Below are 27701 nucleotides of genomic sequence, written 5' to 3'. Positions count from 1 at the left end.
CACTCTGTCTCTCTCAAATAAACATTAATTTTTTTTTTAAGTTAGAAAGTGGTGTAACTCTGTACATAGACAATTCATCTAACAATTTTATGGGCTTAATGAAATTTTTGTCAAGATTTTCTTAAAGATTCTGATTTTAAATATCAAACTCACGAAAGTAGTAGGGGCACCTAGGTGGCTCAGTCGGTTGAGTGTCTGACTCTTGATCTCAGCTCAGGTCTTGATCTCAGGGTTGTGAGTTTAAGGCCTGTGGGAACCCATGCCCAGGGTGGAGCCTACTTTAAAAAAAAGAAAAGAAGGAATTATGTTTAGGCCTCTCTTATTTCAGGGCACCTGGATGGCTCAGTGGGTTAAGCATCCAACTCTTGATTTCAGCTCGTGGTTCATGAGATTGAGCTCTTTGCTGACAGCCCAGAGCCTGCTTGGGATTCTCTCTCCCTCGCTCTCTCCTCCTCCCCCATTCTCTCTCTCTCTCTCTCTCTCTCTTCCTTCCTCTCTCTCAAATAAATAAACTTTAAAAAATAATATAAACTCATGAAAGGAGTCTGGGTCAAATGGGAGCTGAAGACAATCTTCTGACTCAGGATATTCTGTAACCACAATCAATCATTTACCAACTTCGTTTAGTTTAGTAAATGTATGGTAACTATTTCTACTATAGTGATACAATGTAGAATCGTGGCAGAACTAATTTGTTATAGCTTTGTTTGTTATAGTCCTGTATCTGGAAGAGTCTAAGTGTCTTAATGGGTTTCTTTCAGTTGTACTTTTAATTTTCATGAAGGCAAGTATACATGTTAGAGTGACTTGTATGTGTTGAACACTTATGTATATTGTATACTTATCATCTCTCTCCCTCTGCCCACAATTGTTAGATTAAAACGTGTCAGTTATGAAATGTTAAGTCAGAATTCTAACCACTGATTGCATGTTTCAGCCTAATCATGTTTAGTTTATTTTTGTTTTTAATTTTCTTTATCATTTTAGTAACAATGATGATGTTATGTTGATTTCTGTGGAAAGTCCTAATTTGACAGCTCCAATTACATCAAATCCAACAGGTATCTGAAGTTGATTAAAATATCATCTATCAAATTAGAAAACTTAAATCAGTTTTTTTCTAATAGAGAATTGAATATTATCTTTCAATAAATAAATATTTTAATTCTGGTTCCAAAAGTGTTTTAATTTATGTCTGCGGTTAATAATATCTGAATAAGTAAACGATTCCTTGATATAACTGAGGTTTCTTTTTAAACTCGTGTTTATCAATTTATGGCCTTTTGTTTGTTTATTGTGTTTAATGGCTTTTTGAGTTTTAAAACTACTTACCCTTTCGTATACATTATTTTTCCATGTTTGCTCTGGTCTGTGTTGGGGGAACAGATTTGTTTTTTGTTTGTCTTTTTGTTTTGTCTTTTAAGTTACCTTACAGTCCACTTAATATTTAAAGTCTGGCTGTTGTTTTGCATCTTTGATGTTTTAACTTTTAGTTTCTGTGAGAATACTTTGTTGTTCTTTAGAGTTTCTGTCTTATTTCACTTACGTAAAAATCTTTAACCTAAGATTTCTAAAGTTCGTCTCTTTTAAAATGGCTTTCTTGTTGGCCTAGAAGTTCTCATTCAAAATTATCCATTTCCTTTTCACGTTTTACTATTTTAGAGTATTTGCATCTTGATTTCAGAAAGCTTTGCCTCCACTTATGTATCTCCTGAATTGCCCCCAGGGTTTGGACTGTTAAGATTGTGAATCAGATAGTTACAAGGGATATTAAGCATTGATCTGAGATTTTCTACTGGTTCTGGATAGAATGCTCTTCAGCCCTCTCCAGTAGTCTAGTTTAGAAATACTGTGAATAAAAAATGTGCACCTTTCCAAGTCTTTCCTCAAATGCTGTATTAATTTACAGATGGATTTTCAAAAAAGAGTCACTAATACAGTTGTAAAGTCACAGAAGAACAAAATCTTTTGAACGAAAATTAGATTTTTTGTTTGTTTGCACTGTTCCTTGGTCTTTGGAATAGGTATGTCCACTGAATTACTTTTTGTGGCTATGTACCCATACTTGTTAAATGGTTAATTAGGATCCTCATTATTGTGTTTTAGCATTTGTATATATTACAAAGTTCATAAATATTTAATTGCTTAATAAACTTGTCAAATGTTGGTATTTTAATAATTGTCTTTCAGACACTGGAAAACCTACATCAGGAAATTCTAACAGTCCACCAAATGCTGAAGCAGAAGTTCAGGTAGGTAATAAATATTGTTTCTGAGTGCTGTTTATTTGAATATGTTAGTTCTGTGAACTTGAGTGTTGCTACATGTTGGATGACTTAGTTTTGTTATTCGTTCTTTGGGAGATTCATTCTCTGTGAAATTAATGTCTGACTAGTTGGCATACCCATGGTCCAGTCTAGCTTAAACATTAAAAACCAAATAGGGCACTTGAGTGGCTCAGTTGATTACACATTCAACTTTGGCTCAGGTTGTGATCTCACAGTTCATGAGTTCAAGCCCTGCATTGGGATCAGGCTCTCTGCTGTCAGCACAAAGCCCACATCAGATCCTCTGTCTCCTTCTGTCTCTGCCCCTCCTATTCTCATGCACCCAGGCACAGGCACTCTTCTCTGTCAAAAATAAACATTAAGAGAGAGAAAAAATTAAAAAAAAAATAAAAGCAAACACTTAATGATAAACATATTTCAAAACCATACTTACTTACCAAATTAACTCAGACTCTGCTTAGTCATATTGTGAAAAACCACGTAGAATTTCCTGAGCTGCTCTCTCACAGTAGAATTAAATTAAGCCTTAAGGACTTACAGGATGTTCTATCTTCTAAATGGTAATTTAAAATTTGTGTTTTATTTTTTAAAAAATATGTTCTGTTATGGAGGCAAAATCTTGTTTCTTTAACAACAACTTTTCAGGCCACAGAGAAAAAGAAATTTGATTCTGTGATTGATCTGACAAAAGAAGCCCGATCAAACTGCAACGCAGGTAAAGGAGTTGTCTTTCCTTCTTAAGTACGATGGAAGCTAACAATTCAGAAAGCATTTGACACATTTATAAAGTTTGTTTCAGTGTGTTAGTATACGTGTGTGTGGTTCTGTGCAGTTTTAGCATGTAGAGATTCATGTGATGGTCACCACAATCCAATCACACAACCATCTGTGGGTGTTCTGTGATGATATGCGTGTATCTTTTTGAGATTGGCTTCTTTTCCTTACTTAGCATAATTCCCTCAGAGGGTCACCAGAGTTGTGTATCAGTAGTATTCCCTTTTGCTGCTGAGTAATATTCTGTGGTATAGATGTATAAAATAGTTTGTATTCACTCGCTGAAAGACATTGGGTTGTTTGGGGCTATTATGAATCTCTTCTCTGGTACACACCTTTTTTTCTTTATAACAATAGCACTGTGAGAGGAAGCTTGGGCATAGCATGAAAGGGAAGAGGAACAGCGCCCTCTTTCTCAGATTTAAAGAGAAAGAACTAAAATATAGTCATCTGGGACTAGTAATGAGTTATAGAGTTTCAGCCCTTAATAACTGGACTTGAATGGTTTTGAAAGTCTTGATAAACTCTTGAAATATTACTTATTAGCATTAGTAAAATTGTGTAATATTTAAAAATGGAGATTAGCATAGGAAATATATAGCCTAACTCCTTCTCCCCTTTCAACTGTGGACCCAAACAAAGGTTGGAACCATTGAAATCTCCAGGTACTTCATGATAGAATTAAGAAACCCTTCAATTTCCAGTTTAGTGATGAAAATTAGAAATATAAATCTGAAAATGAATTGGAATCTATAATAATCAGTTGGTTAATTCAGATTACAAATTGTTTCTAAACTACATGGTACAGTGCCGTAGACTCTAAGTCTAAAGTTCTCTCTTGACCAGCAAGAGAGCGGACACAGGATTAAAAGCGAGAGATGGCTAATATCTGGGAAAAGACAAGAGCCCCGATTAAGGGTCCTTGCTCCGTTTTTATTAGGATCAGAAGGCTTACAAACATGGTAATGGACGTGCACAAAGAGGCAATGAAACTGTGAACAGTAACTCATGGACGTGAGGGAAAGGGGGTCTTGAAGGGGTTTAGGGGTTTGGGTTAATAACAAAACAAAATCCTGACACCAGGCAGATGGGTAGATGGTTGTTAAGGGCAGACAGGAGGCCCCGTGTCTGTTTATCTTGGCTAGCCTAGAGGATAAGACAGATAGAGCACATAACCTCAGGGTTAACAAGACACCTTTCTTTTGTTAATCAGCTCCCCTCTGGGCAGCTTCACCCACAGCACCGAGGTCTGTAGCCCTATTTACCTGTTTACCTAATTTGGTCCTTCCTTCCTGTGAAAGCAGCTTTCTTCTATAGTACTAAATTGGGCAGCCCTTTTGCCCTGAATACCTTATCTTGCTTACCTCATATACCTTTGTATTGGGGGCCTTTGCCCCCTCCTCTATTCTGGGGACCTTTGCCCCCCTTCTCTATCCTTATTCACCTAATCTTGTTTACCCATACTTGGGTGTGAGCATCCTATGGCTTTGTAATTCTTTCTGCCTTGCAGGCCCAGGGAGTCCCTCAGCTTATTCCCCAAAGTACAGGATTTGAGACACAATAAAATAAAAAGTAGGAACACAGATTCGTCACTGCTTAAGAAGATAAATCTGACCTCTAACTTGGGGGGCTTTAGTCTGAAATCTAGCAGTTGGACAGAGAGATCATGCTAATTCATGCTGCTGACCCATGATAACATGAGTCTGTTTATCTTGTAGAATATCCAGTTCTCAATAAAAGTTCGTTTCTCAGGTCAAACCTAGACTGTCTCCTGTATTCCCAGTCTTGATGAATGGTATCACCAGCTCACTCCATTTTCCAAGCTAGACAGTTTTCCTAGACAAAAGGAAACACTGTTGACGCTTAGATCTGCCTCGTTCCACGGTCTCGTCACTTTTCAAGCCCATCACTTCTGTCTCCTGGAAAGCCAACCGGTCTGGTCCATGTATTTTCTTATTTCAGAATTCCATCACCTGTAGCCTGGTCTTCTGTCAACCTAGTAACTAATGTTTCTGCCCTAAATTTAGTGCTTCTGGTGACTCTTGCAAGCGGTCACTGAAATACTGCTTCCTGTGTACACACCTGTGTACGATAAAATCGAAACTCCTTAGCACGACAGAAGCCTCAATGACGTAGACCCTGCAAACCTTTCGAGCTTATGCTCTACACATCCCTTAGCTGTGCCTTAATCGCCTCTCAACAGGTAGCGCTGCTTCTCTCCTCACCACCTCCACGTGTGTGGTTCCCTTTGTTGGGACGCCTCTCCCCTCTGGGCCTCCCTAGGCTTGTGTCATGTCCCCTCTCTTCATCCTTTCATATTCAGTTTAGACACTTTGGCTACACTGTTCCTTCCGGGTTCTCCTTACCATTGGTATTTAGCGCACGCCCATATTCTAGCTTGATCACATCGTCCTGTAATCATTTCTTTCCATATGTCTTCCGGAAAGCACTGGAACTTCCTTTCTACAGCATCCGTGTCTTTATTAATCTGTAAGTTCCCATCCTTTTAGCACAATGTTTATCACATAGTTTACTTTCCCACCAAAATGTTCAATTAGTGCGGCAGATTTTCCACTAAAGAGATTTAAAAGAAATATAATCTTTGCACACTGTGAATGGGAGTGTGAATCTTTCTGGACGACATTTTTATCAATATCAGAAACTTAACAAATATGGAAGCCTTTTGACCCCCAAATTCTTTGAAAATGTTCATCACAGTGCTATTTGTGATAAAACCTTGGAAGCCCTTAAATTCCTAGAAATATAGGATTGATTGCACACATTTATATGGTACAGCAGTATTCAGCCATTAAAAATAATGCTGCAGTGGGGCGCCTGGGTGGCACAGTCGGTTAAGCGTCTGACTTCAGCCAGGTCACGATCTCGCGGTCCGTGAGTTCAAGGCCCGCGTCAGGCTCTGGGCTGATGGCTCAGAGCCTGGAGCCTGTTTCCGATTCTGTGTCTCCCTCTCTCTCTGCCCCTCCCCCATTCATGCTCTGTCTCTCTCTGTCCCAAAAATAAATAAACGTTGAAAAAAAAAAATAATAATGCTGTAGAAGAAGTACATGTGTTGATGAAAACGTGTTAGTAATATAACAAGAGAAAAAAGTTATAAATGTATATATAGAGAGTAGTGATGTGAGTAAATGATCCCAGACTTCCCTTTTCTGCCATAAACAAACTAAACTAAACAAGATGTAATTTTTAAAAACCTTTTCAGATATTGCAGGATAGGAACTACAACCCCTGAGAGAAGGCAATGAATGAGCTGAGCTGTACAGATTGTCCCAACTCCCTTCCTAGACTGTGGTACACGGTAGGAGCTCCCAAGCAGAGAATGTCTGTCTTGCTGAGGTGAGGAGACAGAGACTGGCCTCCAGAGAGGCTAAGGCAGCTGGAGAGAAGGGGAAGACTATAGTATCAGAATCGGGAAGCCACTCAGAGAAAGAGCCCCAGGAGGTTAGCATAGAATGCTCTTGAGGCCTTACTGAAGTATTAAGCCACACATGGGTAGAGTGAAACTCAATACATCTGGGCAAAGAATGACCAAAGAGCTTTATGCTCACAGGTAGGAAATGTTTCCATTTTGACCAGCTATAGTGGCAGGGTCTTCTGAATATCTGGGTGTAAACTCATCTTAGAGCAAAGGCAACTGTAGCCTTACCCTAATAAAATCTAAAAACAAACTTCGAAACGATCAAGCTGAACTACATGTAACTTGATGGCTTACCACACAAAGCTCACTGTGTTCTGTTTAAAATGAGAGAGAATGGAATTCGACATATAGCCATTTACATTTTATAATATCCATTATCCAATTTAAAAGTCACTAGAGATACAAAGATAAAAAAAAAAAAGTGGAATCCAGGGGCGCCTGGGTGGCTCAGTCGGTTAAACGTCCGACTTCGGCTCAGGTCATGATATCATGGTCTGTGAGTTCAAGCCCCACGTCAGGCCCTGTGCTGAGAGCTCAGAGCCTGGAGCCTGCCTCAGATTATGTGTCTCCCTCTCTCTCTGCCCCTCCCCCGCTCATGCTCCGTCCCTCTCTCAAAAATGAATAAATGTTAAAAAAAATTTTTTTGGGGGGCGCCTGGGTGGCGCAGTCGGTTAAGCGTCCGACTTCAGCCAGGTCACGATCTCGCGGTCTGTGGGTTCGAGCCCCGCATCGGGCTCTGGGCTGATGGCTCAGAGCCTGGAGCCTGTTTCCGATTCTGTGTCTCCCTCTCTCTCTGCCCCTCCCCCGTTCATGCTCTGTCTCTCTCTGTCCCAAAAATGAATAAACGTTGAAAAAAAAATTAAAAAAAAAAAAAAAATTTTTTTTTAAAAATGGAATCCATAACCAAGAGAAAAATCAATCTATTTGAAACAAACTTAGAAATGACAGAGATGACAAAATTAACAGACAGGGACTTTGAAAGATGTGATATAAATATGCTCAAACTGGGGCACCTGACTCTTGATCTGGAGTTTGAGCTCCAAATTGGGGTAGAGATTACATAAAAAATTTACATTGAAAAAAGAAAAAAGAAATATGCTCAAAGATAAGAAGTACACAGGAACATAATAAGAGAAAGAAAATATATAAAATAGAACCAAATTAGAAAACAAAATTCAGTGACTGGAAAAAAACAGCCTATTAAACACAGAAGAAGGAAAACAAATTGGTAAATTGGAAGAAATAGTACCTGACCAAATAGCTTAGAAAGAAACTATCCAAATTAAAGGAAGATTAAAAAGAGAAAAGAAAAAGCCTGGGGAAAAAAGGAGTAAGAGTTTTTTAATGAGCTGTGGGATAATACCAAGTGGACCTACAAACATGTATGGTCAGAAGTTTTCTAAATTTAATGAAAAGCACAAACCCACATAATTAAGAACTTCAGGAAATTCCAAGGAGGATAAATACAAAGAAAACCATATCAAGGTACCTCATAATCAATTCCTGAAAACCAGGGATAAAGAGAAAAAAATCTTAAAAGCAATCAGAAAAAAAACAAAAATTGTTTTTAAGAAAAAATAAATGTATCATAAAATATAGAGAGAAGAACGAATAATTCAGTTTTCTCATTTGGAACTGTGCAAACCAAAAGACAGTCAAATGACATCATTAAAAGGCCGGGGGGAAAAATCCTTACCAAGTATATCTTTCAAAAGTGAAAGCAAAATTGAGACTTTTTTAGATAGGAACGTGTGGGTGGTTCAGTCAGTTAAGGATTCGACTCTTGGTTTCAGCTCAGGTTCATGCATTCTCATGGTTCGTGAATTCGAGCCTCACATTGGGCTCTGTGCTACTGGTGGAGACGAGCCTGCTTCAGACTCCCTCTCGCTCTGCTTCTCCCCCCTCCCACACACATGCTCTTTCTCTCTCAAAATATATATATAAAAAGACTTTTTAAGATAAAATTTGTTGCCAGTAAACCTCCATTATTAAAAATAAAGGAAGTTCTGGGAGGGGTAGAGGTCCCTAAACTTGCCTCCTCTCTTGAACACAGCTAGATAAATACCAAATCATTCTGAATACCCAGGAAATTGATCCGAGGCCTGACCGAGGAAAACTGCACAACTGAAAGTAGAAAAACAGCCATATTGTGGAAGGGGAGCTGCAGAGACTTGATTTAGGGGAGAAAAGAGCTGTGGGTGCTGCGAACGGAAGGGAGCCCTGATCACAGAGAAGGGAGCAACAGAGAGAGAGAGAGAGAGAGAACACCTGCAGCGGATTGCACAAGAAGAAAATCTTCCTCGAAACCATCAACCGGGAAAAGAAGAAAGGCCGACTGCTGCAAGTTATTACAAGCAGTGGAGCGCAGAGTCTCAAGTTTTAGAGGTCTACGCCATCGCTGTGGCCGTGCCTGGTGGGCTTAGCAGGTGGGGAAGGAGGGTGGAGACCTGGGAGCAGGCACTGTGGTCTGAGGATCCCTTGGGTGGCACAGGAAGAAACAGTTCCCCTGCTTGGAGTATGTGTGGGAGTGGTGGCATGGCCTCTCCGGGGACAAAAAGAACGGGTGGTGCCAGCCTTGTTCTGCAGTTTACAGTGAACTCCGAACCGCCGTGCAGTTCTGCGACTGCTCTTCTGGGACAGACTAGCAAAAGGCAAAAGCAAGGCAAGACCCTCCCCCAGAGGATCAGCGGGGGTCTGCGTCTTGGAGTTTGGAGTTTTGAAACCCAGGCACGCACCCAACATAGAACACAGCAGTACCGTGCTGCCTGGCAGGTGGACAACTCAGACACAGGCAGGGTGAAGGCAGGGATTTGGCAGCATTGGGGCACACAAGAAAGGTGATGATTCACACTTCTCTGAGGGCGTCCTGAAGGGTGGAGGGCACAAACTCCCAGCTCCTAGGAGGAGAGAGCAAGGCAGTGCCATCCCCACCCCCTCACCCTCTACCCCTCAGTCCCCCCACCTCTACCCATCAGCACGGACCGACTTCAATGAGCAAAACAGTGCATCCAGTGGAGGCTAGAGCCGCTTACACCAAGCAAGCACCCCCCCCCCCCCGCAGATGCGCCTCCATTAGGGTAAGTTCACCTGAGAATCAGCATAGCAGGCTCCACCCCCGGGAGGCCAGCACAGACACCCCCCCCCCCCCACCTCATGCACAAAGTCACTGATCTTAGACTGCTGCAAAGCTTTGGCTCTAGGGGAAACTGGACCTAGCTTCCTTTTTTTGTTTTGTTTTTTGGATCTAACTTATTTTAACAAGCAGACCAAAGCACACCCAGGATTTACCTTCTTTTTTTTTTTAATTTATTTTTAAATATTGCTTTATTTATTTATTTATTTATTTATGGATCTACTTCTTTTACAAGCACACCAAAACACACTTAGGATCTAGCTTTTTTTTTTTTTTTTTTACCCCCGTAATAGCCATTATTCTCAAGAGTAGGAATACAACAGACTTTGCTAACAATCACACACACAGACCAGTGACCCAGACAAAATGACAAGACGGAGGAATTCAGTAATCACAAGGATACTAGCTGGGCTTGAGAAAAGCATAGAAGACACTTAGAGAATCCATTACTGCAGAGATCAAAGAACAAAACACTAGTCAAAGGCCAAAATAAAAAATGCTGTAATTGAGATGCAAACCCAGATGGATGCAGTGACACTGAGGACGGATGAAGCAGAGGAACAAATGAGTGATACAGAAGATAAAATTATGAAAAATAATGAAGCAGAAAAAAAGAGGGAAAAAATGTATTGGATCATAATTGTACATTTCGAGAACTCAGCAACTCCTTAAATGTGTAAACTTTTGTATCATAGGAGTCCCAGAAGAAGAAGAGAAAGAAAAAGGAGGAGAGGGTTTATTTAAGCAGATTATAGCTGAAAACTTCCCTAATAAGGAAACAGACTTCAAAATCCAAGAAGCACAGAGAACTGCCATTAAATTCAGCAAAAGCTGGCCATCATCAAGGCATATCGTAGTCAAATTCACAAAATACATAGACAAGGAAAGAATCCTGAAAGTAGCAAGGGGGAAAATGTCCTTAACCTATAAGAGAAAATAAATCAGGTTCACATCAGATCTGTCCACAGAAACTTGGCAGGTCAGAAAGGAGTGGAATGATTTGTTCAACATGCTGAACGGGGAAAATGTGCAGTCAGGCTGCATATCCAGCAAGGCTATCATTCAGAATAGAAGGAGAGAGAGTTTCCTGTGCAAGTAAAAACTAAAGGAATTCATGACCACTAAAACAGCCCTGCAAGAAATATTAAAGGGGCAGACTCTGAGTGGGGAAGGGAAAAAAGACCAAAAGGAACAGAGAACATCACCAGAAACACCAACTTTACAGATAACACAATGGCACTAAATTCCTATGTTTTCAGTACTACTCTGAATGTAAATTGACTAAATGTTCCAATCAAAAGACATAGAGTATCAGAATGGATAAATAAAACAAGTCTCGTATATGCTGCCTACAAGAGACTCATTTTATTTATTTTTTTAATATGAAATTTATTGTTTAATTGGTTTCCATACAACACCCAGTGCTAATCCCAACAGGTGACTTCCTCAATGCCCATCACCCACCCTCCCCTCCCCTCCCTCCCAGCCCCCATCAAACCTCAGTTTATTCTCCGTTTTTATGAGTCTCTTATGGTTTGGCTGTCTCCCTCTCTAACTTTTTTTTTCCTTCCCCTTCCCCATGGTCTTCTGTGAAGTTTCTCAGGATCCACATAAGAGTGAAAACATATGGTATCTGTCTTTCTCTGTATGACTTATTTCACTTAGCATAACACTCTCCATTTCCATCCTTGTTGTGACAAAAGGCCATATTTCATTCTTTCTCATTGCCAAGTAGTATTCCATTGTGTATATAAACCACGATTTCTTTATCCACTCATCAGTTGATGGACATTTAGGCCCTTTCCATAATTTGGCTATTGTTGAAAGTGCTGCTATAAACATTGGGATACAAGTGCCCCTATGCATCAGCACTCCCGTATCCCTTGGGTAAATTCCTAGCAGTGCTATTGCTGGTCATAGGGTAGACCTATTTTTAATTTTTTGAGGAACCTCCACACTGTGGACTGGCATGAGGTGGTATCTCAGTGTGGTTTTGATTTGTATTTCCCTGATGAGGAGTGACGTTGAGCACTTTTCATGTGCCTGTTGGCCATCTGGATGTCTTCTTTGGAAAAGTGTCTGTTCATGTCTTCTGCCCATTTCCTCACTGGATTATTTGTTTTTCGGGTGTGGAGTTTGGTGAATTCTTTATGGATTTTGGGTACTAGCCCTTTGTCTGATATGTCATTTGCAGATATTTTTTCCCATTCCATTGGTTGCCTTTTAGTTTTGTTGATTGTTTCCTTTGCAGTGCAGAAGCTTTGTATCTTCATGAGGTCCCAATAGTTCATTTTTGCTTTTAACTCCCTTGCCTTTGGAGATGTGTCAAGTAAGAAATTGCTGCAGCTGAGGTCAGAGAGGTTTTTTCCTCCTTTCTCCTCTAGGGTTTTGATGGTTTCCTGAAGAGACTCATTTTAGACCTAAACACATGTGCAGACTGAAAGTAAAGGAATGGAGAACCATCTATCATGGCTAATGGATGCCAAAATAAAGCCAGAGTAGGCATACTTATATCAGAATTACTAAATTTTAAACCAAAGACTTAAGAAAAGATGAAGAAGGGCATTATATCATAATTAAGGGGTCTGTCCATCAAGGCGATCTAACAGTTGTGGGTCATCTGGGTGGCTTAGTCATTTGACCATCCGACTCAATTTCAGCTCTGATCATAATCCCAGGCTCCACGTTAGTCTCTGCGTTGAGCATGGATCCTGCTTAAGATTCTCCCTCCCTCCCTTTCTTTCTCTCTCTCTCTCTCTCTCTCCCTCCCTTCCTCCCCTGCCCCTCTCCCCCATTCACACGTGTGTGGTCTCTCTAAAATAAATAATAAACTACATGAAAAAATAAATACAATAAATTAAAAACAAAATCTAACAACTGTAAATATTTATGTCCCCAAGTGGAAGCCCCCAAATATACAAATCCATTAATAACAAACATAAAGAAACTCACAGATAATAACACAATAGTAGTATGGGACTTCAACAACCCACTTTCACAGCAATGGACAAATCATCTAAACGGAAAATCAAAGAAACAGTGGCTTTGATTGGCACATTGGGCCAGATGGACTTAACAGATTTATTCAGAACATTTCATCCTAAAGTGGCAGAATACACATACTTTTCAAGCGCATATAGAATATTCTCCAGAATAGATCACATACTTTTCAAGTGCATATAGAATATTCTCCAGAATAGATCACAAATCAGCCCTCAACAAGCACAAAGAGACTGAGATCATGCATGCGTATTTTCAGACCACAGTGCTATGAAACTTGAAGTCAACCACAACAAAAAATTTGGAAAGACCACAATACATGGAGATTAAAGAATATCCTACTAAAGAATAAATGGGTTGGGGCACCTGGGTGGCTCAGTTGGTTAAGCATCCAACTCTTGATTTCAGTTCAGGTCATGATCTCATGGTTTGTGAGTTCGAGGCCCACATCAGGCTCTGTGCTGATAGCACAGAGCCTGCTTGGGACTCTCCCTCTTTCTCTGTCCCTCTCCCACTCGTGCTTGAAAATTAAAGCACAACCGTGCAAAACTTTTGGGATGCAGCAAAGGCTCTGCTAAGAGGGAAGAATATTGCAATACAGGCTTACCTGAAGAAGCAAGAAAAGTCAAATATGCCACCTAACCTTAAGGAGCTAGAAAAGGAACAGCAAATAAAGTGAGCAGGAGAAGGAGAAAACAAGGATTAGAGCAGAAATAAATGATATAGAAACAAACAAACAGATCAGTGAAACTAAGCTGGCTCTTTGAAAGAATAAAATTGATAAACTCCTAGCCAAACTTACCAAAAAGAAAAGAGAAAAGATCCAAATAAAATTAGAAATGAAAGAGATCACCGCAAATACAGAAATACAAAAAAAAATTTAAGAAAATATTATGAAAAATTGCCAAAAAAAACAGGGCAATGTGTAAGAAATTGACAAATTCCTAGAAACATACACACTACCAAAACTGAAACAGGAAGAAATAGAAAATTTAAGCAGGCCCATAGCCAGCAAAGAAATTGGATCTGTAATTAAAAATCTCCCAACAAACAAAAGTTCAGGGACAGATGGCTTCCCAGGGGAATTCTAACAGACATTTAAGGAAGAGTTATTAATATAATATCCCAAGACCAAAGACCCCACCTAAAAGGAGAATTACAGGCCAATATCCCTGATGAACATGGACCCAGAAATTCTCAACAAGATGCTAGCAGATTGAATCCAACAGTACATTAAAAGAATTATTCACCACAACCAAGTGGGATTTGTTCCTAGGTTGCAGGGGTGGTTCAATGTTCACAAACCAATCAGTGTGATAATACCACATTAATAAAAGGATAAGAACCATATGACTGTCTCAATAAATGCAGAAAAAGCATTTGACAAAATACAGCATCCATTCTTAATAAAAACCCTCAACAAAGTAGGTATAGATGGAACATACCTCAACATCATAAAAGCCATATACAAAAGATTCACAGCCAATATCCTCAGTGGGGAAAAATAAGGTTTTTCCTCTGCAGTCAGGAACAAGACAGGGATATCCACTCTCACCATTATCATTTAACATAGTACTGGAAGTCTTAGCCTCAGACAACAAAAAGAAATAAAAGGCATCCAAATCAGCAAGGAAGAAGTCAGAGTTCTGCTATCTGCAGACATGATACTTACTGTGGAAAACCTGAAAGACTCCAACAGAAAAATTGCTAGAACTAATACATGAATTCAGCAAAGTTGAAGGATATAAAATCGATGTACTTCTGTACATCTCTGTACTTCTGTTGCATCTCTATACACCAGTAATGAAGCAGCAGAAAAAGAAACCAAGGAATCGACCCCATTTACAGTTGCACCAAAACCAGTAAGATACCTAGGAATAAACCTAACCAAAGAGGTAAAAGGTCTGTACTCTGAAAACCAAAGAGCACTTACAAAATAAACTTAGGAGGACACAATGAAATGGGGGGGAAAATCCATGCTTATGGACTGGAAGAACCAAATTGTTAAAATATCTACATGATCTAAAGCAATCTACACATTTAATGCAATCCCTGTCAAAATACCACCAGCATTCTTCACAGAGATAGAACAAACAATCCTAAAATTTGTATGGAACCACAAAAGACCCTGAACAGCCAAAGCAATCTTGAATAATAAAGGCAAAGGTAGAGACATCACGATTCCAGACTTCGAGCTATATTACAAAGCTGTAGTCATCAAGACAATACGGTACTGGCACAAACAGAGACACATAGATCAGTGGAACATTTCAATGGAGAATTGAAAACTCAGAAATGGACCCACACCTATATGATTAACTAATCTTTACCAAAGCAGGAAAGAATAGCCAATGGGAAAAAAACCATCTCTTCAACAAATGGTGTTGGGAAAATTGGACCACTTTCTTATACCATGCACAAAAATAAATTCAAAATGGATGAACGACCTAAATGTGAGACAGGAAAGCATCAAAATCCTAGAGGAAAACACAGGTAGCAACCTCTGTGACCTCTGCCGTAGCAACTTCTTACTAGACACATCGCCAGAGGCGAGGAAAACAAAAGTAAAAATAAACTATTGGGACTTCATCAAGATAAAAGACTACTGCACAGCAAAGAAGACAATCAACAAAACTAAAAGGCAGCGTAAGGAATGGGAGAAGATATTTGCAAATGACATATCTGATACAGGGTTAGTATCCAAAATCTATAAAGAACTTAAACACCCCAAAAATAACCCAGTTAAGAAACGGGCAGAAGACATGAATAGACAGTTTTCCAAAGAAGACATCCAGATGGCTAACAGACACCTGCAAAGATGCTCAACATCACTCATCATCAGAGAAACACAAATCAAAACCACACTGAGAAACTACCTCACACCTGTCAGAATGGCTAATATTTAACAACACAGGAAACAACAGATGTTGGTGAAGATATGGAGAAAGGGGAACCCTCTTAACACTGTTGGTGGGAATGCAAATTGGTGCAGCCACTCTGGAAAACAATATGGAGGCTCCTCAACAATTTTAAAATGGAACTACCATACAATCCAATTGCACTACTAAGTATTTATCCAAAAGATATAAAAATACAGGTTCTAAGGGGTGCATGCACCCTGATGTTTATTAGCAGCATTGTCAACAATAGCCAAACTATGGAAAGAGCCTAAGTGTCCCATCAATTGAAGAATGGATTAAAGGTGTTTGTGTATGTATGTGTACGATAATACACATACATACACACACCCAGACACAATGGATTATTACTCAGCCACCAGAAAGAATTAAATCTTATAATTGGTAACAGCAGGGAAGGAGCTAGAGTATATTATGCTAAGTGAAATAAGTCAGTCAGGGAAAGTCAAATACCATATGATTTCACTCATGTGGAATTTAGGAAAGAAAACCGATGAACGTATGGGAAGGGAAAAGAGAGAGAGGGAAGCAAACCATAAGAGACTCTTAATGATTGAGAACAAACTAAGGGTTGATGGGGGGGGGGGGGTGGGAGATGGGGGATGGGCATGAAGGAGGGTATTTGTAATGACGAGCACTGGGTGTTACGTGTAAACGATGAATCACTAAATTCTACCCCTAAAGCCAGTATTACGCTATGTTAAGCAACTAGAATTTAAATAAAAATTTGCAGAAAAAAAAAAATAAAGGAAGTTCTTCTAGCAAAATGAAAATGATAGCAGATGGAAAGTGTTGTATGTGAAAGAATGTAATACCATGTTGTAGAGTTTATAATATATGTAGAAGTTAATATATGACAATAGTGGTGCATAAGACAGGAATGGATGTATGCTTTTGTGAGGGTCTTAACGTTTTATTAGTAGGTTACTTGAAAACAGACTAAGTTATTGAAGATACATATGGTAATGCCTAGAGCAGTAATTTTTTTAAGTGCAAGTATAGCTAATAGACCATAGTGAGGATAAAATGGAATTTTTAAATAATCTAAGAGAAGCCACAAAAAATGCAAAGGGCAAACGAAACTAATGGAGAACAGAAGGCAAGATGGTAGAGTTAAACCCAGCCATACTGATAATTAGAGTAAGTGTTAGTGGTCTAAATACTACATTCACAAGCAGACCTTGTTGGACTGGATAAGAAAACAAGATCCAACTATAAGATAATTATCTGATGCCCTTCAGATACAAATACATGGAGAGGTTAAAAGGATGGAGGGAGACAGGTATGCAAAAGCATACAGACGCTAGTCGTGAGAAAGCTGGGGTGACGGTATTACCATCAAATGGACTTGAGAACAAGGAATATTACCAGGGGTAAAGAAGACTATCTCTAATGATAAAGCAGTCATTTCAACAGGAAGACCTGGGAAACCTACATGTGTATGTACTTAATCACAGCATTTCAGAATTCCTGATGCAAAAACTTATAGGATTGAGATGACAAATAGAAAAATAAGCCATTAGAATTAGAGGTTCCATGACTCCATTCTCAGCAATTGACAGGGTATGTAGAAACCTGAGCAACACTACCAACCCAGCTTAAGCTAACTGACATTTGTAGAACGCTCAACTCAACCATGGCAGAATATACCTTCTCTTTAAGTGCATATGAAACATGCGATAGGATAGATTGTGTTCTGGACCATAAAACTAGTCCCAGTATATTTAAAAGGACTGTAGTCCTACAGGGTATGTTCTTTGACACGGCAGAATTAAATTCACGATCAGTAACAGGGATCGCTGGAAAATCCCTAGGTATTTGCAGACCAAACACGTTTCTAAATAACCCAGGAGTCAAAGCAGTCAGAAGGGAAATTTGAAAATGTTTTCAACAGAATGAAAATTGGAACAGCAAAATCTGAGGGAAGCAGATAGAGCAGTGCTGGGAGGGAAGTTACTAGCATTAAATGTTTATATTAGAAAAAATGGAAAGTCAAAAATGAGCGATCTGAAGAGCTTCTCCCTTAAGATGCTTGGGAGAAAAAGAGCCAATTAAACGCCAACAAACGGATGACACTTCACTGTAGAAGCTGTAGGGATGGTCGACTGGCACGAGAGAACATCCTCGACATCGTTACTCACCAGGCCAATGCAGACTGGAATGAGATGCCACAACATGGCTACAAAGGAGAACAACTGAAAATACACAGAGTGTGGGCACGGATGTGGAACAGCCTAGAATTCCCAGGCCGTAGCGGTAGGGATGTACAATGGTAAAACCACTTTCGAAGTGATTTGGCGGTTCATTATGTCAGCTGCACCCCTACCATGTGACCGCGTTATTCTAATCTTAGGTATTGATTGACCCAAGAGAAATGAAAACCCACATCCACAAAGACTTGACACGTATGTTTGTGGCCACTTTATGCATGTAGCCCCAAACTAGAAACAGTGCAAATGTCCATCAGTGGATAAATGGAGAAACAGGTTGCAGCATATCTATAATAACAGCTAAATGCTACTCAACAGTAAATATGAACAAAATGTTGGGGTGTCTGTCTGGCTCCGTCGGCGGTGCACGTGGCTCTTGATCACAGGGTTGTGAGTTCAAACCCCACTTAAGGAGCTTATTTTAAAAAAAATAGGGGCACCTGGGTGGCTCAGTTGGTTGAGCCTCCGACTTCGGCTCAGGTCATGATCTCACAGTTCGTGGGTTTGAGCCCCGCCATCAGGCTCTGTGCTGACCCGCTTGCTCAGAGCCTGGACCCTGCTTCGGATTCTGTGTCTCCATCTCTCTCTGCCCCTCCCTGGCTCATGCTTTGTCTCACTCTGTTTCTCAAAAATAAATAAATGTAAAAAAAAATTTTTTAAATAAGCAAAATATTATTATATACAACTACATGGATACAACTTCAGAACATTGTCCTGGGCCAACTAAAACCTTCTGTCTCTCCCTTAGGCTCACATTTTCTCTGTTGTACCCTTTTCTTCCCTTCACCAGCTCTCTTCTGTTCTCCTTTTTCTCCCTTTTCCCTCCCCTCCCCCTTACCACAGTCCACAATTTATGGTTGACCCTGGGTAATGTGGGGGATAGGGACACCAGCCTCCACACAGCTGAACATCTGTGGGGTGACTCACTCAGTTAAGCGTCTAACTTTGGCTCAGGTCATGACCTCATGGTTTGTGAGTTCGAGCCCCACATCAGGCTCTCTGCTGTCGGCACGGAACCTGCTTCGGATCCTCTGTATCCCCCTCTCTCTGCCTCTCCCTCTCTCTCTTTCTCAAAAGTAAATAAACATTAAACATTTTTATCAAAAAAAAAAAAGAAAAAATCTGCCTAGGGGCACCGAGGTGGCTCAGTCAGTTGTACATCCAACTCTTGATTTTGGCTCAGGTCATAATCTCACAGTTCGAGAGTTCAAAGGCCCGAATCAGGCTCTGCGCTGGCAGTGTGGAGCCTGCTTGAGATTCTCTGTCTCCCACTCTCTGCCCCTCCCCCATTCACACTTGCTCTCTTGCTCTCTCAAAATAAATAAACTAAAAAAAAAAAAAGAAAAAAGTAAAGAAAATCTGCATATGACTGTTGGCTCCCCAGAATGTAACTACTAACAACCCACTGTTGACTGGAAACCTTACTGATAACAGTCAACACCTGTTTGTGTGTTCTATGTCGTATATACTGTTTTCTTACAATACAGTAAGCTAGAGAAAAAATGGCTTGACAGTTACAAGGGAGAGAAAATATTTGTACAGGACTGTACTACATTTAATGAAAAACAGCAACGTCTAGGTGGACCGAGCCTGTGTTGTTCAAGGGTCAGTGGTATATCCGATGCCCTCTAGGCTGAAGCAGCCTCCGCAGCAGAGTCCTATAACCTCCAGGCTGCCTAATACTTCATTTGAATTCCTAGGACTTGTGTGTGTCACATATTTATACAGGATTGCAGATGGCTCTGTTTGCAGATATCCTGTTGGCCTGAGAGAGCCCAAGCCACCTATAAGAGCCCTGAGCCAGGAGCACTCTCCTGTGTGTAGTTTTTCCTACTTCCAGCTTACATAGTGACTTCAGTGTTTAAGGGGAGAATTCTTGTCCCATTTGAAGGAAAGTTCGCTGTATTTAGCACCTTTGGGTCTTGAATTTTTATCAAAAGTTTGTCATCTTATTTCACAGTTTTGTAACTTTAGTTCACATTTAATTATTATTAAATAATATGAATATTATGTCATCTTTTGTTGTCTGAAGGTTCCTAATACTTGGAGTATATGTTTTAACAGTATAATTGTGATACAGAAAGTTAAGGTAGACGTAACTAGCTTTGCTTAAAGGCTATGGAATTGATTGTTGCAGATAAATTTTACTTCTTATACCTTGTGTTCACAGAAAGTTCAGTATCCACCCTGGAGTCACCCGCAAAAGCGGTTTCAACCTCAAAAGAGACAACCCCAGTGGCACAAAATGCAGCCCAGGTACTGATGGGAGATGCTCTATAAGGGATGCTCCTTCCAGATTGAGGGGAAGTACCCATTTACCTAGGCAGACACGTTTGGGTCCCCTTGCAGCTTGTGCTTTTGAAACTGTGCTGTTGTACATCTCCTTATGTATGCAGTCAAAATAATGGAGTCTTCCAGAAGCTATAAAAGTTAAAGCAAATACAAATGTGTGTGTGTGTGTGTGTGTGTGGGTGTGTGTGTGTGTACAAAAGATTTTTAAGAGCAGTCGCCATTGTTGATGACAGTGGAGAGAAATGGGTGTTCATGTACAGTCACACCATTCACGTAAACTAGCACAGCGTTTGGGAACACAAGTTGGAAATGAGCTGGAATATTGATCCAGAATGTCTGGGACCTCACCGTTCTGGATTAGTGACGCTGCAGAGTGTGCAAATCATAATGCCAAAAGCAGCTTATGCTTAAAAAGACCGGCCCTAGCCCCACATAGTCTTGAAGCATCCTTTTGTCCTGAGGATTTGGAGAAACAGACAGAAAACTGGGAAGTAGATTTAGAACTGCAGTCGCGCGCGTGTAAATTACCAGAGCCCGCCGAGCCAGCTCGCTAAACTTTCTAAATGTGTTTTTAGGCTCCTGAGTCCTTTGAGTACCTGCCGCCTCTCCCAGAACCACCACCACTGCTGCCCGAACTCGTAGACAAAATCCGAGACACGCTTCCCCCGCAGAAGCCTGAGCTCAAAGTGAAGCGGGTGCTGAGACCCAGGGGCATCGCGCTGACTTGGAACATCGCTAAAATCAACCCCAAGTGTGCCCCTGTGGAAAGCTATCACCTCTTTCTCTGCCATGACGACCCTAGTAATAAGTTTATTTGGAAGAAAATCGGAGAAATTAAAGCTTTACCACTCCCAATGGCCTGTACTCTATCTCAATTTTTAGCTTCCAACAAATACTATTTTACCGTCCAGTCAAAAGACATTTTTGGACGATATGGACCATTTTGTGATATAAAATCTATCCCTGGGTTTTCTGAAAATCTCACCTAAAAGTCTTTGGTGATTATTTATTGTATCGCACTGTTTTGTTTTTTCATTTTTGCGTTGTTGGTTTACAGTGTTCCTCTAACACTATTTGCCAGGGGCCAGTTCAGATTGTGAACCCTTTGAACAGGGACAGGCCTCGTCCTTATGTTGTAAGTGATGTCTCGTTTCATGAATTTCTGATTTGCATTCAGTAAGTACTCCCAGAAGATATGTTCTAAAACATACGCTTCCCTGGACTCACGTCACTTCGGCTGTGCTGTGTACATAACCTCTGGGACTATGGAGGTGCTGCTGTTCTATCTCCAAAGCCCCAGGATACGAGCAGCCACTTGCGCCTTTGGAAATCAGCGTTCGGTGCCCTGCTTTTGTGGTCAGTGTAGGTACAAGAAAAATCAGCTCTCTGCTGAGGAAGGGTCATCCCTGGGGTGCTCACCAAGATTTTACGAAAATAAATGTCTTCTCCTTCTGTTCAAATCCTAAGGGCTAGTCATTTGCCCTCTCCCTGTGTTTTTCTTTTCGGCCCTGTCAGTCATCTGGGGAAAGAGCCCGGAGGTTTTCCCTAAATTTGTTTGTATATTTCGATATCTATAATAAAATTAGTTACACGTTGTGTGCTGTGTATACAAAACACAGAGTATCTCTGATAAGAGCAGTATCCAACCCTCTACTTCAGCTCCAGAAAATGGAGTTGTCTGCCTGAGGTTCAAAGCTTTCCTTTGCTGACTCCTCAGTGCTACTCTCTGTTCATTTGCTGGCTGCCGTCATACTCGGAGAGAGGACGTAACCCTAGGGGGCCCCAAGAGATGCGGCCCGTGAACTCCTCTGAGGGGCACTAAAGTGAGGCGGCAGCCAGCACAAGCTCCCCAGGAAACCGTGAGCAGACTGGATACGTGTACTTCAGGGCCCAGTGGGGTGGTGAGAAAAGGAACACCAACTCTTAGCGTAAAGAATCGTCTGTTCGAGAGGCGTCCTTTCCTGGTTTGTAGTGAAAGCTCAGTCCTCTGAGCTGTGAGATTTCAAAAATTGAACGAGGAATGGTTTTCCTTGGCATTTTGTGAATATCTTCACATCTCCAGTCATAAATAAAGCTATTATTTTACGGTCTCCTGTGTCTTTATCTCCTAAGACATTTCTACTGGAAGAGCCCGATTCTGGCCTTTCTGTGTTGTAACAGCTTGTGCTATGTCCTGCACCTGTGACAACTACTACATTAAAAAGAGGTCTGGGGCGCCTGGGTGGCGCAGTCGGTTAAGCGTCCGACTTCAGCCAGGTCACGATCTCGCGGTCCGTGAGTTCGAGCCCCGCGTCGGGCTCTGGGCTGATGGCTCAGAGCCTGGAGCCTGTTTCCGATTCTGTGTCTCCCTCTCTCTCTGCCCCTCCCCCGTTCACGCTCTGTCTCTCTCTGTCCCCCAAAAAATAAATAAACGTTGAAAAAAAATAAAATAAAATAAAAAGAGGTCATACGCTGTCCAGGGCCTGGCATTTGAGGAAGTGTTTTTAGAGGGTCTTGCATGCACTGTTGTGTCTTTGGCTGCTCTATCTTGCTACTCGTGGTGGGGAGTTGGACCTTCCGCCTCATGTGCTTTGATTCGTTTGCTGAAGTAACGCTGGGAAAAAGGAGAAGCGGGGGCCCAGGGAGAAGGGAAGAAACCTATCCCAAACGAAGAAATGACAGGGGCGGAAAGAAAGACCAGGCAGAGAATCAAAGAAACCATAGGCTTAATCCAGAAAGAGGAAAATAAGAAGGAGACACAGAAAAGGTGTAAAAAGAATAGGGTAAAAATGCCTGATTAAATGACCAGAGGAGAGGGAAAAAATACATATTTTACATATAATAAGAATGGATCAAAAATCAAATCAGAAGCTCTAAGGCTGATTCCAAGGGGGGAAGAAAGAAGAGAGTAGAAAGGTAAGGGAGAAGAGAAGGAAAGGAAAGAAAAAAAACAGAATAACATAAAAAACCACGAGACAGTTATCTGTTGGTGCCTGGGACCCGTGACTGTGCCGTGTCTGGTTCGGTCAGTGTCAATCTCACCCCGGTAGATAAGCAGTTACCACGTACGGAGGGGCAGGGTTTGGTGTAAGAGGGGGCCCACGTCCCCTGGGGGCCTCTGTCCTGGTCCCTGAAGCCCCACCCCTGGGTGAAAGGAAAATGACACCCCAGTCTCCTCCCTGAACTGGGTGTCTCAAAGCAAGCTATTCAGGCCATCCTCACAGAGCCACCCAGGTGGGTGGCTTGTCCTGTTCCACAGTCCCCCATGCCTCCCAGGTACTCCACTAGGATTCAAAACCCGGTATCTTCAAGGATCCCATTGTGTGCAGGTGTGGTTCTGGAATAGCACCGCTCCACCCAGCCACAAAGGGCCTCTGGCTGACACCTGCAGGGGCTTCTGTCCTTGGTGGGGGGCAATACACTCTCTTCCCACAGCACTCCAGGGAGGAGACTGCTTTCTCCCAGTGCACCCCCAAGATCACTGGCTCCCCTCCTTCCCAGGACACACACACACAGCTGGCTCCAGTCCCAGACAAAGTCATACACCCCTGAAAACTCTGACCTAAACTCCTAAGGCTGTTTGCAAAGTAGAAACAGGCTCACTTCATATTTTTAATTCCCTGGCCAGTGGTCGGGAGAGGGTATTCTCTTATCCGAATATAATCCCACACTTCCGCAGCCTCTCGTTCTCTTCCTTTTGTCTCTCCACCGAAGGGGATCCCCCCACCCTGTGTCTACACAGCCCATTTCATCTCCCCCAATTCACAAACATACACCTCTGTCCCGCCATGTGTCTCTGTACACCTGTGATTTTTCTGTCCCTCTGCAGACTGGATTCCTGGTATTCCAAGTGTTCTGACCTCAATACCGCTGTGTTTGAGGGATGAGGGAAATTTGGGTCCCCCTACTTCTCCGCCATCTTGACTCCTCCTGGAAAAGCCAGATTCTGAACTGAATTTGATGAGCTGAGCTTCCCTCTGTGAGGTCCCGTTTCAGGCTCAGAGCAATGGAGTGGGGCGGGGCGGGTGGGGGGGCATCCCTCAGCACAGGACGAGGGCTCCACTTAGGGGAGGACTGCACCCTTCGGCTGACGCGGGGTAGACATTCATGTGCTAAGCCAAGCTCCAAGAGTTGACACCACGGACAAGATTGTGGTGGGCATTCACCGAAGTGAAACACATCCCCAGCCAGCAAATCTTCTGGAATGTTGGTGAGTACACAAGCTTAAGCAAGAGTTTCACAATAACAGGATGAAGGAGGAAGGCCGATAGCAAGCATCTTAGAGTTGGTGGCTCAAAAATCATTAATGGCTTTTGCCTTTTGGAAAGTGCAGGGGCAAAATTCTCAGCTGTTACCCTATCGGTGACACCAGAAGAGAGCCAGCTGAAGGAGATCACGTGTGAAATGCCCCAATTTTAGGCAGAAAGGGGGACAGCAAAGAGGTCTTCCCATGTCTCCCATTTCTCAGCAGCCTTCAGCTCACCATGATCCTTACGCCAGAACGGCTTATTTTTTGAGGGGTGGCCTATTTGGGTTTCCTTCAAGGTGGATAAAAAATCAAGTTGCATCTCTCCCCTGACAAAAATCTCATGAGGCCAAAAGGTAGGAACTGACTGAATTGGATTTCAGGGATTTTTTTTTTTAAGTCCAATTTTACTCCACCCTCTGGATGTATGGTAATGGGTAATATGTATAAGTGTCAGTCAATCTCTGAGTGTTTGTCACGTCACCTTCCTTAAAGGTTACAGGAAGTTGAACAAACTAAGGCTGATACCGATGGACACACCTATAGATACTGTTACCAATCACAGGGGCAAGGACACATCTGGAAGTTCTTTTTCTTTCTTTGATGGAGGAAATAATGTCTGATGTGTGAAGATAATAGTTCTGCACCCAAGATTTATTTATTGATTCCCCTGGATTTGGGGGCATATAGTGCATGCAGTTGGTAAAGTTTGATAGAATGGATTTAAGCCACGGTAACACAGGAGGCAGGTAATACTTGATTTTTGCACCATAGAGTGTTAACTCTTTGCATTCAAGGAAATACTCCATTTTGGGGAGTACCTAATGGTAAGAGAATTCTGGAATGTCCAAAGTGCCTTGAAGAAAGGGTACAGACATAGCACAGGGGGTGAAAACCACATGTGATGGGCATTACTGGGGGTCATAGGGTATGTTCAGGACTACCTGCAAATTAACCTGATCACTGCCACGGCTTGAGCCAGCTCCCTTTGGGCGAATTATGCATCTCACTCCATGAAAAGGAAATCTTCCCAGGGACCTGGGTGGCTCAGTCAGTCTTGATTTCGGCTCAGATCGTGATCTCACAGTTTGTGGGATCAAGGCCCACATCAGGCTCTGCAATGACGTGAGGAGTCTGCTTGAGATTCTCTCTCTCTCCTCTCTCTCCGCCCCTCCCCCTTCACACACATACTCTCTTTCAAAAAAGATAAACTTTATATAGATATAACAAAGAAGAAGAAAAAGAAATTGTCCCATAAGCTGGAGTCACCCATCTCCTGCTCACAGACTGGGACCCACAAGTGGCAAGCAGAGACACTTGGGTAGTTCAGCAGTAGGGTTTGGGATCTTGTTTCAGTCCACATGGGCTCTGTATAAAACCAATTTGGTAGAGTTATGAGCAGGAGTTATTCCTCTGAGCAAACTAGAGGCCAAGCTTGGGTAGGCTGGGCTATAGCCCAAGACAAAGGAGAATTTCTTAGCAGTTTTGGCAAGAGGTTTATGACATAGTAAAGGTTTGGGACACAAAGCTCAGCCAACCCAAAACTGTTTTCACTGATTCGTTAAATTTCCCCAGTGAAATATTCATGTATTCATTCACCAAGGAATTATCGAACATCTGCCAGGTGCCAGACCTCAGGCCCGGGGCTGACATGGAGAACAAGAGTAGATACTGCCCCTGCCCTTTCGGAAGTGGCCTGAGGACATTAACGAGTAAGAAATGAACACGCAAGATTTCCCTAGAGCGCTGGCAATGTGATCCATGAGGAACATGAGCAGGGAGATACAGTGGGGCATGGCGGGGAGACAGGCCGGTCCTGGAGACCGTCTGCTGGGAAGGCTTGTGCCAGTCGAGGGGTTTAACTCAGGAAAGTTCTCTGGAGGTAGAGGATTGCGTGGAAGAGGGAAATCCCATGGGCCAACGAAATGCAGTGCGTGATTCTTAGTGGATTGTGGATTTAGAAAAGCAGCTCTAAAGGACATCATTTGGACAACCAGCAAAGTCCCAACTATATAGACTGTGCAGACAACAGTGCTGTGTCTGCGTTAAATGATGGACATTTAACCCCATGCCTTGATGTCTGCAACTAACCCACAAATGGTTCATAAAATAATCACACACACACACACACACACACACACACACACACACACACACATCACATCACAGCAAATACGACCACAGAGTGTTAGTAGTTGGTGAATCTAAGTGGAAAGTGTATGGGCGTCATGTCATTCTTAGATTTCTGTAGGCTGAAGCTTTTCAAAATAAAAAGTTGGGGGACAAAACAGTGGCTTGCGGATTCTTTCAGGCCACGGAGAGTCTGGAAATCCCGATTTGGCCGTGCTCGCCAGGTTAAGAGCGCAGGGAAGCACATGTGTAAGAGGCAGGTGGTTTAGGATGACCTGTGCTTCTGCAGGGGCCAGGCCCTGGACAGCAGACCCGCATGCTGCCTGGTCTCCCGCAGTGCGGCCTTGCCCCTCCCCCCACCTAGCGGACCCATCTGTTTCTCCACCGCCTGGATTCTGGGCAGGTCGATGACAGCTTTGACCGATGGAACACAGTGGGAGCGATGCTGAGCCAGCTCTCAGAGCTGGCTCTGGTTCCTCCCCCTTGGAAACCAGCCACCGTCTAAAAAAGTGCATCTACCCTGAGACCACCATGCTGCATGAAGACCCTGGAGGACAAGACGTCACAGGGTGGCAGCAACCAGGGAGGACCAAGGTGGCAGACCCATGGGTGAGGAGGGCCTCTTTGAAGCAGATCCTGGGTTTCAATCGCCTCAGTGGAAGCCATGTGGACCAAAGAGCCTAGCTGAGCCCCATTCAAATTCCTGACCCACAAAACTAAGCAAAACTCAAGTTACTCTAAGCCTCTAAGTGTGAGGCTTATGAGGCAGCAACAGCACCCAGGACACTGTTAGAGACTGGTAGCCCGTGTTAAGAAGTTGGGTCGTGCAATAGCACTGCTAGGAATTTACCCGAGGGATACAGGAGTACTGATGCATAGGGGCCCTTGTACCCCAATGTTTATAGCAGCACTCTCAACAATAGCCAAATTGTGGAAAAAGCCTAAATGTCCATCAACTGATGAATGGAAAAACAAATTGTGGTTTATATACACAATGGAATACTACGTGACAATGATAAAGAATGAAATATGGCCCTTTGTAGCAACGTGGATGGAACTGGAGAGTGTGATGCTAAGTGAAATAAGCCATACAGAGAAAGACAGATACCATATGTTTTCACTCTTATGTGGATCCTGAGAAACTTAACAGAAACCCATGGGGGAGGGGAAGGAAAAATAAAAAAAAGGTTAGAGTGAGAGAGAGAGCCAAAGCATAAGAGACTCTTAGAAACTGAGAACAAGGGGCGCCTGGGTGGCGCAGTCGGTTGAGCGTCCGACTTCAGCCAGGTCACGAT

At 42.1% G+C, this 27701-nt stretch overlaps 1 protein-coding gene and 1 long non-coding RNA gene across 4 annotated transcripts in view; both read left to right on the top strand.

Moving 5' to 3' along the window:
• ATF7IP2 (activating transcription factor 7 interacting protein 2) overlaps positions 1–21647 on the top strand; it is a 60802-nt gene extending 39155 nt beyond the window's left edge. For 2 of the 3 annotated variants that reach the window (XM_045460349.1, XM_045460351.1), the window contains exons 8-12: positions 988–1061; positions 2191–2252; positions 2934–3003; positions 19930–20015; positions 20627–21647. In XM_045460349.1, coding sequence (XP_045316305.1) covers positions 988–1061; positions 2191–2252; positions 2934–3003; positions 19930–20015; positions 20627–21040 — 706 coding nt within the window. In that variant the 3' untranslated portion in view covers positions 21041–21647. The remainder of the gene's footprint in view (positions 1–987; positions 1062–2190; positions 2253–2933; positions 3004–19929; positions 20016–20626) is intronic. The other variant, XM_045460352.1, reaches the window with a different exon arrangement.
• A 172-nt stretch (positions 21648–21819) lies between these two features.
• On the top strand, positions 21820–22773 carry LOC123588936. The gene is made up of 2 exons (XR_006708076.1): positions 21820–22257; positions 22495–22773. It is a non-coding gene; the product is annotated as an uncharacterized LOC123588936 (long non-coding RNA).
• The last annotated feature ends 4928 nt before the right edge of the window (positions 22774–27701 follow it).

The sequence above is a fragment of the Leopardus geoffroyi genome, chromosome E3, assembly GCF_018350155.1.
Source record: "Leopardus geoffroyi isolate Oge1 chromosome E3, O.geoffroyi_Oge1_pat1.0, whole genome shotgun sequence".
NCBI classification, from domain to species: domain Eukaryota; kingdom Metazoa; phylum Chordata; class Mammalia; order Carnivora; family Felidae; genus Leopardus; species Leopardus geoffroyi.
This window is presented reverse-complemented; position numbering and strand designations above follow the sequence as displayed.